Genomic DNA, 14,326 nt, shown 5'->3' with positions numbered 1-14,326 from the left:
ATTTATGTTGCTCAAAATCATGGCATTTCTTCAAAAGAAAAGGATGAGAGCCTCTTGCAACTCTCTTAGCTTATATATTGACAGGCATGTGCCATCTTTCATTTATTTGCTAATTAACTTAAACATCAGACATACAGTTTATGGTGCTGGTACACCACCAGACGGAATAGACAGACCAACACAGAAGCAACCAGGGAAGGAATTTACGTTAAAAACACAATGAAGAATTTTCAGAAGAGAAGCACCACTTACTGTATTTCCATTATTTTTCTCACTATTTATTTCAAATTGACTTGAGCTCCGTTCCCAAAGGTCTTGTTTTGTTCCACTGGCAAAAGTAGAGCTGCTTTTTCGAAAATATTGTCTGTTTTCCCCGAAGGTTCTCTTCTGACTCTGATTCCTTTTAAATGTCATTCTGCTGCTTAAGGCTACTAGTAGGTGGTCTGAGCTGAATGTTTACTATTATATGGCTTATACCTATACTTATTTTCCATGTCAGATTCTGACCTAGTAACCTTCTTCCCCAAATGCTAAAGGTGAAATTTAGTTTTAAATGACTTGGCTGCCTAGGCAGAATTGCTATTAATCAAACAGGAAAATAATGTTGGGAAATGAACCTTCTTCAATAGCAGTTTTATACACTATACCTATTGGCAGATAATTTCATCTGAGCCTTGGGATCACCTTGAAAATGGAGATATTTCAGGGCAAAACACATTGGTGCCATTGTAAATTTCCATAGTTGTTAGTATTTTTGTCTGTTGCAGTTTTCTTTGTGAATTCATTTTGAGATTGTGTTGTTTTTTACTTACTATCTCAGCCAATTCATTTTAGCAAATGAATATTTTTAGTAAACATTTTGAAGACTGCAGGGAATTATAAAATGGTGAAAATAAACATTTAACTCCTGTGTATATAAACTGATGATTCACTGAAAACATTGTTTACATTTCCATTTGCCTATAAGCTGAAGCTGATTGCACAGATAAGTTTTGTCTGGTTTATACACGTACAGTTTGGGAATAATACCTTACCAATTTTATTACCTTCACATACACAGGTGAATGTTTCAATTCAGTGTGCATCTGAATAATGAAGATAGCGATTGCTGCGTGCAGTTTCATGCGGGCAATGTGCATGTAATGAAAGGTACGTTGGCAACTTGAAATCTAGTCAGTTAAGGATTAGAAAGAGGCTTAAGTACTATACTAGATCTCTTTATTTGTTTTTTAAATGCTTTTATCTACTTTACTACAATATGAAGGACTAATAATAGAGGATGCTGAGTACATAGAAATCATGGTCCACTTTGTTTAGTGCCCACTCCAAAGCCACTTGAAGCACTAGGAGCCTTTGCATAGCAGACAAACTGAAAAGATTTTTTTTTCCCTTTCAAACTCAAACTTACAGGAGCCGAAGTGTTAGTTTACATGCAAATCCTTTTTACTCTAGTCAGACTATTTATAAAACTCTTTGCATACATTATTAAAATAATATAATCTTTTAAATATTTTGTGCCTCCTAACAGGTCTCAAAATATTCTAAAAGCTGAAGCCTCAATTTTGAAATGATCTTCATAGAAATCAACTCCCATTCTTCCTTGGAGTCTTCAGAAATAAACAGCTGAGATGCCACGTGTATAGAGCTCACCCTGAGAGCAGTGCGTGGGTATACACAGTATTTTGGAATAAAAAATACCATCGTTCTTTTTTCTTGGTAATTGAGTTTTCATATATCCTGAGAGATTGCCATGGCTCCGAATTTTTTATGCCCTGGTCTTGCAAATATTATCATTTAATTCCAAACCAGTTAAAATTAGCAAGTCAGGTAGGCAAGCCTTAGGCTGCTAAATCCAAAGCAACAAAGCCAAAAGCAGCACTGCTTATTTTGATGGACATTCACATTCATTTTACTTGCTTTTCTACAAACAAGCTGTGCTGTTTCTTGCACGTATCCAGCATCCCAGCCCAGATTCGTGTCTCGGGCTGCTTCAGACACCTAACTGCAGCTCCCACAGCCAGAGTCCAGCTGCCCTAGGCTCCCTCTGCAGTCAATGAGAAGAGACAAGCATCCTCAGAGGGTGATTCATGGACCACACCAAAGATCTGGATCTCTTGCTCCACTGATTACAGAGGCAAGCAAGGGTAAATGGGTTCAGCGTGTAGGTGGTCAGCCAGGTGGAATGTATCCAGACCTGTTCCAGTGAGTCAGGAGCCACCATATTACAGCTGTTCCTGAATTCTTGACTCCAGACATTTCTGCTTGAACTATGCCACATGAATTTATTGAAAGTTTTTTTTTTTTAAATAATGTGTAACTAACAAATGTCAAACCATATTGCTCTGAAATTGTAACTGAAAGCACTATTTCATAGATGTCTTTCATTATATTAAAGAAAAGAGAGATTTGAAGATGTGCTGAAATCAGTATATTCACTTAGTGTAGAATACATTTGCATTAGATTTTAGGGATATGTTTCACTTAAGATTGAAATAATTGGTATTTCGTCTTTCTGCCTCAGGGGGATTTCTGCCACTGTAAATCCATTCAAAAAAGACAACAGCTGCCACAATTCTGTGCTGCAAAGTGAACAACTGAAGCTGAAGGTAATATGAAAACCTTTTTGAGTTCATTGGGTTTGTACTTGAGTGGGAATATGCATTTTTGATTGCAGGAACAGCAGCTAAATTTGGAAAATATTTATGGTATTTATATAGGTATGATTCCCATTAAAATACATACCGCAAGTTCATCTACTCTCGTAAGACTTTTCTACACATCTTCAGATTTTTCTGTGTCTTGTGGAGATTGTTCTTTCTGTAAGATGAAGTAAATCCATCTGAAAAACCATCTGAGATTTCAGAGAAGCTAACTTCTCTGATTTACACCTGCATAAATCGGACATAAATCCATTTAAATCCGTATTATATAAATAAAATATCAACGTAAAGAAGAACAGTGGCAAGCCGTGGTTTCTAGCAATCCTGGCTTCTGTCGCCAAAGGGCTGATACATTTACTAGTGCACATATCTTTTACACATGGGCATAACCATTAATTACCTCCATCCTCTTCACTATAGGTCACCGTGCAGATTCTTCCACTCTTGCTCCTTCTCCCCCAGGCAAAGAGGCTCTTCTGCTCAGCAACCTCTGGATGCATTTATTACGGTAAAATAATGTCGAAGCATCTACTGGCAGAAGAATAATCAGTGCTATTGGCAAAAATCCTGTCCTTTCAGTATGAAATGAGTAAGATGTGTTCAAAATGCATTTTTTGTCAGTCAAGCATCTAAGGAGTAAGCAAGGTGCTTCAGGCTCAGCTCAGAAGGGAAAAACCCATGGGCCCTGATCTCCTGTGGGAGATGAGGTGCGGGAAGGGGCTACTGCACTGCTCAGCTGGGATAAACATCAGGACCTTGTCTTTTTTTTCCCTTTGTCTTTTTTTTTTCCCCTTCTCGTCCTCCCTGTTTTGACCACCTTTTCTTTGAATTTCATCATGTGGTTTTGAGGCGTGGGGAGTGGATGTCTATCTAACCTGGGTCTCTGAAGTGATGCCTTTGCTGCTGGCTGATTTAGTGCATGGCTCTTTCTGGATGCGTCTCCAAGCGCAGCACCTCATTAAATGAGGCGGGCGGGGAGCCAGCCTTTTTGTTGAACTAATAAAGGAGTCGCCGTGCTCATTCAGTGAAAATATCTGAGTTGCTCATGCTCTTGATGTTGTACGGTGTGTCTTGGGGCGCGTGCCCAGGCGGAAGGAAAAAGGAAACTGTTTTTCTGGTACTACAAATAAATAGGAACTCCAAGAAATATTTTGGTGTTGTACAGGAAATACCTGGGAGTTCTTCTGAGTTTATATCCTGGGTATTTCATGTGTATTATGTGCAATGCAGAGGGTTACAAAAGATCTGATGATTCAGTCACGCTTGCGGCATTTGAAGCACTGAAACTACGGTCACTGAAACTACGCTCATGGGCTATGGTGGTCTCCATGCAGGGATAGCGATGTGGCTTTGGAATCAGCCCTTTCAGAGATTTTCGGGATGTCTCAGAAATTTCTGCTGTATCTAAGGTCTAGGCTTTGAGTGTAGCATTCACAAAGCAGAGTGCCTGACAAAGATACTCACAGTATGGCAAGTGGGAAGCACATTCCTACAATAGGATAGTCTGGATTCAAGTTCCCTCCTGGACTAAGCCATCCTCTGGGGCATAAACAAATGCCCAGCTCTTTATACATGAGGAGACAGTGCTTCCCTTTTGTATAAGACATTTATATGTCATGTGAACTCTGTTCCCACCTGAGGCTCTGAAACCCATTTCCAAGAAAGTGCCTAACCGCTAACATTTCCATCTCTCCTCTGTAAGTTGTGTACAGAGTAATACAAGACTTGGAGGTGACAGATCAAGGAGACAACTCCTTTAGGCTGAGGAGGGTCTACAGGCAACACTCTTGCTTCCTAAATGGGAAGTCTGACCACAGATGAGACGAGCTGGGAAAGCTGAATGCAAGAGTGCCTGTGCCTTGTCAACAGACTGGTTGAAGATTAATATATGGATTTCATTCATATTTATTCTCCCGTTCAGAACTGTGTGCTATGTTCTTTCCTTTGCTTTCATCATGAAGCATGATTATAGTTGGTAGTCGGTAGGATGGTTTAGTTTTCGGTTTAATAACTTAAAGACAAAACAAAACTTAGTTTCAGAAGCAAAAACAACCACATTCCAGGTCATCCCAAACTGAGAGAAAATGTAATGACATCTTTTAGGATCTCTGTGAACACAGAGGTTCACTTATGAATTTATTACCTGTAACCTGGGTCTGAGAGCAATTAGTCTGACTGGCTGTGGCGCAGTGTCCAATTTCATAGAGGTTGTTCTGTGTCTACCGTGTTCAACCTTTTGTCCTTACATTCACAAACTCTCCATTTGACTCATACGAAAGGAAAATCAAATCAGGCCAGATTCTTTCTATGAACTGTATTAGTTTTCATTTTTTTAATGTATCATAAGTTGAAGTGAAATAGTCTTTGTTCATACAGCTGTAAATTCCACTTTCTTTTTCAGTCTTACTTTGCTTTTGCATGAAAACATAATTTTGAAAATGCTGCTTGACAGCTCCTTAGACAGAAGTCCTCTTTGTCAACAGAACTAGCACAGCAGAATTAATCAGAACAGGTAAGGATTTTGCCTTTGCTGGCACGCACTGTCCACCTGAATTCTCACCTGGAAAGACTTCCTAGACTTGCAACACAGACCAGGCCAAGCCAGGACAAACACCTTCAGCGCATTTGAACTCTGACTCCCCAAGGATGAGGACAAAATAATGAGCACTGTCCTATCAGCAAAGGTATCCCGTGACTCCATCACCCTCACCATTCCAGCTGACACACCTGAAGAGCAGGTACATTTTCACAGGGTACAAAAATTCAGACCTCTGCGTAGGAAGGGGCAAGGCACAACCTATAAGTCTGTGAAACAGGGAAGATCTCAGCACTGGGCACCAGTTGGCTATGCTGGATCTCATATTTGGATCTCTGGCAATAAGATAATCCCCTTAAATACTTGGAAATCTTTTGAAATTTGTAGTTTTGTAGTTGTTGTACTTCTTCAATTTCTTTTCCAAAAGTAATTATGGTCCCAATCCTAGAAATTGTTCCCTTCTGAATAGGTAAATCTCTGGATTTGTTGAAGCAACTGCAGTGTGGAAGCTTTGGCTAGGATGAAATGTTCCTTGTTGTCAGTGGAAAAATTATGATTTACTAGTAATAAAGAAACCTAAGAAATACTTGATGGCAATCAGTTGATGGTAGCTTAATTTAGCATACAGTAATTGTTTTGCCTGCACATTTTATTTAAGAATTCCACTATTCATCATGTGATGTTAGTTCAGGCACAATAGTTCAGCTAGAGAGGTCCATATCTAGCAACATTTGGTGAATGACAGAAAAAATGAGATTTTTTTCATGTATCTGTTTTGCCACTAGAGGTGAAAAAATTCTCTGTGGAGCATTATTTGAAGAGTTGGTGTCTAGACTTTTATTTCTAAATGATTTCACAATGAAATCAGTAATTTTCAATATTGAGGGCTTTCTGCTAAAAATCAAGCCGTGTGTTACTTTTATATTAGACTTATGGTAAAAGTGACAGCAGAATAAAGACAGTAGAGAAAATACCCTTCACTCTTTCAAAAACTTATCATAAATATTTTTTAATAATAAGCAAGATTAATTTATTTGATTTCAAAATGCTTTTCAGTTTTTGAAGTCTCACTTTACTAGACGGGTATCAGTCAGACTTCTTTACATTTTTATATTTCCTTCCTAAATATTGCATTACAGAGGAAGGAAAGAGTCATAGTCTGAGAAGTAAGGAAATCCCATCTCTCCTCTTCCCACAGTAAGTTTTCATTCTGTGTTTGTAACCGTGCTTAGAAAACTGGGTTACATTTTCACTTGCATTTGAATAGCTTAAGTATTCTTACCAATGCTTTGCTTAACTTTTCAAAAGGCAGGTCAATCTGGCAGGGTATTTTTGTTTTCATTAAAGAATAAAAGTAATCTCCTGTGGTGTATAAGTAATATAATCATTGATAAATTGCACGCAATTTATGGGAGACAGTTTTGTTAATGCAGGTAAAGACAGTTTGGGGCAATGGAATAGAAGCATTTCTCTGTAGAAATGTGCTTAGAACTAATAAGTTGATTACTTTCAAGGAAATCTTCAGGACCTAGTTTTAAGCATTAAGTAACTACCTTTGTTTTACCCCAGAAATGTATTGCTGTGCTTCATAACCATGGCTCAGATTCCGTGGTTAGTTTTACAGTAATGTGAATTATGTGAAAGAAACCCGTAGTGAGCTGAAACTCTTAGTAACAGGTTGAAAGAGAAGGACAAATGAAGAATGCCTTCTTTCCTCCCCTCCCATGATCATTTTAAGCAAGTTATGTTAGAATCAAACCTTACAAGCTTCCACGTTATATATTTGATTTATTAAATACTTTATTTAATATACATTCATATGTATTTTTATATAGATATATCAAAGATTATAAATAGCTTTGTTTCTGTTTTTGTGATACTATTTGACAATACAGGTTAATTCATAGCATTTGGCAGTTGCCTCTGAAATAGCACAATTGATTTTACCTTGGATATTTTTTTCTTTGCTACCACTCCTATTAAGAAAAGTCACATCTCGTTTTTTGTACAATTACACTTCAGTTTTGTCTTAACTCAGTGTTAAATCTGTGCTAACCAGTATTTGGCAGAACTCGTGATTTGAATGTGCCTCATAATATTTGGTATTTTCCTTAAACTTCCAGCTCCTAGGGTCATGTGAGAACATGTGGAACTTCAAGAGAAAAAAAAAAAAATCTAGACCTCATGGCTTTGGAGGAAAGCTTAAAAATGTGACCTGAATTCACCCTAAAGACTCAAATACCAAAGGGAAATACGAAGAACACAATGCAATTAGTTTGTAATAGTAACGATTTTTGTACTTTGGGGAAGGAATAGTGACTTATTAATGATTCTTCCTTTTCAGTGCTGGGGGTCGATATGTTGTGTTTACAAATTAGGTGCCACATAATCCAGTCACAAAACTGCACAGTCTTCAGTGCGGGAACTGTTACTTTTTGGCATGACGTGCCTCTGCCTGTGTAACAGGCCCTTGATGCTTTTCGGAACTTTGCACTATAAAAGCAGGAACTGGATCCAAAATGCAAATGCTTTATTCAGAGTAGTAACACAACTCTTTCACAGAGTTCAAACAGAAGAGAGAAAAAGGAGTTCTCCAAGCTTTGCCTACAAATTCCAACATTATTCAGGTGCATGGAAAAAGCTTTAAAAACATGATCATCCAGGAAGGAACAGAATAAAAACTAGAGAACACGAGGGGAAAACATTTAGATGCTTTTTTGGAAACAGCTCACACTGGGGAAAAAAGTATTATTTTGTCTGTGTATTTGAAGCCCATTTCCTGTGGGGAATATGCAGTGCTGGTGAAGCCACCTCTTGCTTGTGCGGCCGAAGCCATTATGAGGCCTTGGCCAAGTCTGTGCCTTCTTCGTGTCCCCGAGTCCTTCGTAGCCCAGGCCAGGCCAGTGCATGCACTGCACGAACTCCTCTGGAAGAAACCTCATCACCCCGCTTCAGGTGTTGCTCTGCGCGGGCAGGAGGACTGGCAAGGTGTTGGCTCCTCGGGCTGCCTTACTCACGCCAAGAGCCGTTAAGTTGCCCAATTTCACTTGTTAAGCCATCACCTCGGTGCGGGCGTAAGACCGGCACACGCAGCCCCACCCTCTCCCCAATTTTATTTTAATGGTCGCTGCAGGTGGAAGGAGGCCCCCGGAGAAAGGAGGACCCGGAGGAAGGCTGCTCCGGCCGTCACCACACGCGGTGACGGCGCGACTCCGGCGCCGGCAGCGGTCACGACCGCGGTCCTGCCCTGTTGCTCAGCGAGCACGCCTCCTACACCCCAGGGCTCCGCCGCCGAGACGCGGCAGCCCTCCTTTCGGGCGGGGACCCGTGGGCGGCGAGAGTATCGCTTGTAGGGGCAGGGCGCTGCGGCCGGGCGCGCGCGGGGGAGCGGGACTCGAACCCGCGGCACGGCGGCGGGGGCCGGGGGCGGCGAGGAGGGCGGTCCGCGGCGGCCGACCCCCGCGCGGTGCATTGTGGGCCGCGCTCTTCTTCAGACAGGAGGCGCAGAGGGCGCCGGGAGAGGCGGGAGGCGGCGGCGGGGAGGCGGCGGCGACGCTCGGGGCTGGCTCGGCGGGGCGGGGCGGGGCGGGGCGGGCCGGCCGGCGGCGATCCGGGCTCTCGGAGCGCGCGGGGCCTTCGCCGCTTTCCCTCAGGCCGCGCCGCCGGGCCCAGGCCGCCGCGGGAGGCAGCGGCACCGAGCCCGGCCTCAGCCGCGGCCCCTCACCGGCCGCCACGGACGCGGAGGCGGCGGCGGGCGGAGCCGGGCCCGGCCCGGAGGGACGCGGCTCCTCCCGGCGCGGCGGAGCCTGCCCCGCGGCTCCCTAGGGCCCGCAGCGGGGCCGTGCTCGGCCCTCGCGGCGCCGGGGCCTCGGCGCTGAGGGGCTGCGGAAAATCCGCGCTCCTCGCCCGGCAGCTTTGTTCGCCGGGCGCTCCGCGGGGGAGGGAAGCGCTGAGAGCCGGGTTTCCAGCGGCCCCTTCTGCCCCGTCGCTCCCCAGGGCCTGGTCCCGCGCCTCGGCTCCGTTGGCGGCGGGTGCCCTTCTCGGCCGGGTGCCGCCGTCCCGCAGCACCGCCGGGACTGGCTCGGGAGAGAGCGTGCCCACGGATCGGATGGACGGCTGGAGCAGGACAACAGGTCCCCCGTACCGCGCCTTCCAAACTGGTGTCGGCTCCTCGCTGCTGGGATTATAAATGTTTGAACTAAGACCCAGGAAACTGAAAGGAGAGCCTCCTGTTGGAATTAATAGGAGAGAAAAGAAAGGAGGCTTTCCCAAGTCCTTCACGAGAAAACTCGAGCTGTTTTCCCATGCTGTCTGTATTCCGTTTAATAACGCAATTGTGACCTGAGTGGAATTTCCGAGCGATGAACTATTGAAGCTTGTTGCACCAGTGCATCAGACTACGTTTTTTTTCTCTGCACATGATTCCCCTATCCCAGCTGTTGCAGGACCTACGGGCCAGTAATAGAGAGACGGGAAGCTGAGGCAGTGTATTTTCACATTCTTCTCTTCTGGGGACTTGGCTAGTTAGCTGGAGCTGCTGCTGCTTTTTATTGGATCTGCTTTTTACTCGGCAGGTTTATTTGTTTTCACGTGCATGGGGTGTTTCAACTAAATAGACGTTGGACTAGACCTGAATGGATGCTTTGCAACCTAAAAGGTTTTGGGGGATAACCAAAAACTACTAAAAAAAAAAAAAAGAAGAACTGGTACTACAGGAAACTTGGGGCCTGTTTTCCGAGCCTTTTTATTTTATTGAGCAAGGTAAATAATGTAGTGGTGTTGAAAACACAGGGCTTATGGTAATCATGCATGAAAATGTTACAGAGCACTTCAGGCTGTTCAGAGTCTTTCAGCAGATTCAGAGGTGCAGTCCTACTAAAAAACTCTATATCTGTTCATTTTTTCTTTAAAATGAGTATGAAGCGTAGGGGTGAGAACAAACTGTGGGACTTGAGAGGCTGGGAAAACCATTTTTTCTTGTTCTGTAGATTTGTGATGTTGAGAGAGGATGTCTAAAGAACTTTCAGTGGTTCAGTGAAAGTGTGCAGTAATAGTGTTTTTCTCCATGCCTTTTAAAGCCTTGATGGCTTAGACACTTGTGGTGATCTTTTAGGGTCTCCTAAAAGACCTTCCAGTTTAACAGTAGTAAAGTACCTGCATTTGCATAGTTAATTGTATTCATACTCTGCCTCGAATTATTTTCGCTTACCTTTACTGTTGTTATCCACAGTGACAGCTGCTACCACTTTGTAATGAAATTTTTTCTTTTTATCTTCCTTTACATGTTTATCTCTTGAATTGGACTGTTTGGATTTGCCACTAATTTATGTGCATCACATTTACCGTAGAGTTTCTGCAAGCCAGCAGCATAAGCTCAAAGTACTGTTTTAGATATTATCTTTCTATGTTTCAAGAGTTGGAAGAAGCATATAATGATTCTCCAAATATGCAGTGTAATCAGTAACTGTTTTAAGTATATAATTTTTGGTGGCTTGCTGCATGCCTTATCTTTGTTTTTTTAAAGATCTCAGCAGCAGTTTGCTCTTAACAAAAATATAAATCCATTAAAATGAGATCATAGTTTGAAATGCAGCTGTAAAAATCTGGTTTTGCAAGATGTCACAGGATTCTCATTATGAAGTGATGCCTTGATTGAATTGATTGTATACCTTTTCACCTGCAATCTTAATGAAATAGTGGCAAACACTAAGGTGTTGGCAACCTTTGCTGATGCTATCATTGGGAGAGCTAAGCTGGTGTTATGGGTAGTATCCAAAGTCCCTTTGCTTATCCTGTTTAGATTTGTTTGACTTAAATTTATGGTCTTTGTTTTGTCTTGTTTTGTTTCAAGATGATGTGTGAGGTGATGCCAACCATCAGTGAGGCAGAGATTCCCTCTGGGGGAAATGGAGGCCATGGTTCAGGTTCCCCATTACAGTCAGATGCTGATTCCCATTTTGAACAGTTAATGGTATCCATGTTGGAAGAAAGGGATCGCCTTCTGGAAACACTAAGAGAAACTCAGGAGACGCTAACGCTGACCCAGGGCAAACTACATGAAGTTGGTCATGAAAGAGATTCCTTGCAGAGACAGCTCAATACTGCACTTCCACAGGTATGGATGTTTTGAAAGGAAGGTATTTTTAAATATTTTTTTTTCTTTGTGCTTTTTAATTGTCTTTTTTTATATTCAGTTTACTGAACAGTCAGGTTATGTTAGGGAAAGATCAATCTAACCTAACGCTTCCCTGAAGTATCTGTTAGTACTTGCTCAGTTTGAGAAAGATAAAAGAGCAAGGCAAGCAGAGAACATCAGCCCTTTCCCTCGAGTGTATATTCCCTGTTTCTGGCATTTCTTCAGCTTAGGGATAGCCTGAGTGCAAGGTCGTCTCTACATTGTTGTGTTTAATAGAACTTGATGGACTTTCTTCTGTCACTAGTATTTTTCTATGTTGGTTCTAACTGCCTGGTTCATTCATGTGCTCAAGAATTAAATACAGACCATTTTGGGAAAGAAACCAGGCCATTCTGATACTGTTACGGACATGAAAATTCTGGTGCCTGGTGAATACATGCTGAGTTGTTAACAGCAATGTAGAAGTCTGAGTGTGTTGCTTAACTCAGTTCCTTTTGAAGAGATTTTTTTTTTTTTGTCTTGCTGGGAGTTGGCAATTACTAACTTCTGGAGGATGCAGCATGCCAACATACAGCCTATAGTACTGAATGTATTCTATATGGCAGTAGTGTGTAGCTGGGAAAGATCAGGTGTCTACAGAAATTGTGTTTTTATCCATTCATCTTAACACAAACAAGCTAAAAACCCCCAAACAAACAAAAAAACAGCCAACCAAACAAAAAAACCCTGAACTTTGAACACTCTGGAAAGTATTTGATTGTAGGCAAAGCAGAGGCCATTTCCAGTTGTCCTTGAACTGTTGATAGCCTTACACTTTGTAGCAAGCTTGGTTGATGTCCCAAGCGTGCCATGATGATATTGAACTCCGCTTTCATTGTTCCAAGAATACATAGAATTTTTACGTGTTTACATATCCTTAAACATCATTGTTACTGTTTATACAGTTTAAAACAATTTTAAGCCCTCTTATTTCCACTGTACTCATCATAATGCAGTCACTGTATGACTTTTGGTATGGTATGGTAAGCGGAAATTACTCAGGGACAGAAACTAAAAAGTGACGTGTTAATGTAGTTGTATTACAACGTTATGATGGAAATCAGGAGAAGTTTCCAACCTTTGCTGCTCCCTGTGTTAAATCATGTGCTGCAGGCAAAAATCATTCTTTGTTTTTTTTGTGTTGCTTTTTATTGTAATAATTGTGCCTTCTCTTCAGCTGCTATTTCAGGTCTGCTGCATTAATGGATGCCATTAACCAGTTGTATAATCTGTAAACTGGACTTGAATTTGTAGCTGAGTAGAATCATCAAAGCTCTAAACTGTGCTGTTTTTCTTTCCTTTTTAATTCTCAATTTTCCTTTTTAAATCTTGTAAGCTACTAATAAGTAAACATTTCTTTCTAAACATTTTTGAAAGGTTCATGCAGTTAAACAGTCGCCAATTTCATGAATGTCGTATGGTTTCTTGTGAAATCAATAGGAAACCAAGTCTCATAGTTCTGTTGAGAAAGAAATTTTACTGCAACTTTTTATAAAAATAGATCAAAGGATGGATTTTCGTAGATCGCAGTTGGAAAATAATGTTCTGGTGTGAAACTATACCACTTAGAAAGTGACAATTGATTGTGCTTTCAAAAGTTACATTCATAAAATATTTTATTATTCTTGCTACGAATCAGAAATGTCTAATGTATTTGACAAATTTTTGTTGTTACTGTGGTAATGAGTGGGTTATTTCAGATGTGTAAGTTTCTGGCAAAATTCTAATTTCAATTCTAGTAAGTGTTCACTAGGAAAACTTTCTGGTGGCTATGGTATTTGGAGCTAGTCAAACTTTTTTAATTATTTCAAGCTGAGCATTCTTTTGAACTACTGTCTCAAATGACCTATTGTTCAGCTGTGGATTTCAAGTAGGGGTAGAAGCAGGTTAACTTTAAATTTACTGACAACTGTATTACAGATTTTTCAGAAAAAAAACATTTAACAGTGCAATCTTGTTCTTTTTTCTTAATCATAGTAGATATTTTAAATTTAGTAGAAAGGTGTGAAGATCAACTTGGGTAGTTGAACAAATACTAGTATAGTTGCATGAATTACTAAGTCACTATCTAAAAAATGTATTATTTCTACCCTGACCTAGTGTGTACATGCAAATAGTCTTTGAAATTGATTCCAGAGTACTTTATCCTCAGAAGTATTGAATTGACTTGTTAGTAGGTGCACTGTACCTGGTTTACATATTTAGCCGAATCAACCAGTTAGAGATGTTCTGATGATTAATGGAAAATTCTTGTATAGAAGGAGGAATGGCAGATTGATTGCTTTTACATCAAAAGTTCTGTTTTTACTATGAAGACACAATCTTGGATGGCATCCCTGTACTTAATTCCTTATATTCACCGAGTTTCTGTGTGTAGAAAAGAGGCCTGTACCTCTGTGTATATAGTTAAAAGAAAAAAAAAAAGACAAATCAGTACTTGTGTATATGCACATCTCTGTAAGTTATAAAAGTAAATGCAATTTATTCTGCAGCAGTGATGTCCGTTCTTCAAAATAGAAGAGAAATAGACCCATCTAGTACATTTGTAGTAGTAGAGGTGGGCAGCTAGTAATTTAAAGGCATCTGTTCTAGCTCACAAAACTGAAACAGCTATTCAGAGCAGGAAGACGTTTTTATGGATCTCTAGTTCACAAAAAGAAGAGCATTCTCATAGGTGTACTTTGTTACATTTACATTGAGTAAGATTGATAAGCTTTTCTTGTATGAACAGCTAGAAATGAAATTTATCAACACTGGCTTCATAAAATAACTGTCATCTTGTTTAATTTAGCTGTGATTTTTGGTTTCTGGGAGTTACCATCTCTTACCTTGGTTAAAGTTTACTCTGACCTTGGAAAGTGAATTTGGTGAAATCAAATTGCCATGTAAGAATTCAAAACTAAATTTATTTTTCCTAGTATTGTTCAAAGAAATAATGAAAATGAGCTTTTTACT

General features: G+C 40.9%; 1 protein-coding gene across 8 annotated transcripts in view; it reads left to right on the top strand.

Moving 5' to 3' along the window:
* Positions 1 to 8,988: 8,988 nt before the first annotated feature.
* Positions 8,989 to 14,326, top strand: part of PPFIA1 (PTPRF interacting protein alpha 1) — a 59,149-nt gene continuing 53,811 nt past the window's right edge. For 3 of the 8 annotated variants that reach the window (XM_066997221.1, XM_013194883.3, XM_013194889.3), the window contains exons 1-2: positions 9,014 to 9,957; positions 11,048 to 11,311. In XM_066997221.1, coding sequence (XP_066853322.1) covers positions 11,048 to 11,311 — 264 coding nt within the window. In that variant the 5' untranslated portion in view covers positions 9,014 to 9,957. Of the gene's footprint in view, positions 9,958 to 11,047; positions 11,312 to 14,326 lie in introns of all 8 variants that reach the window. The other 5 variants (XM_048058739.2, XM_013194874.3, XM_048058738.2 and 2 more) reach the window with 5 other exon arrangements.

This window comes from Anser cygnoides, chromosome 5, assembly GCF_040182565.1.
Source record: "Anser cygnoides isolate HZ-2024a breed goose chromosome 5, Taihu_goose_T2T_genome, whole genome shotgun sequence".
NCBI lineage: Eukaryota > Metazoa > Chordata > Aves > Anseriformes > Anatidae > Anser > Anser cygnoides.
Note: the sequence above shows the minus strand (reverse complement) of the source record. Positions and strands in the feature narration are given on the sequence as shown.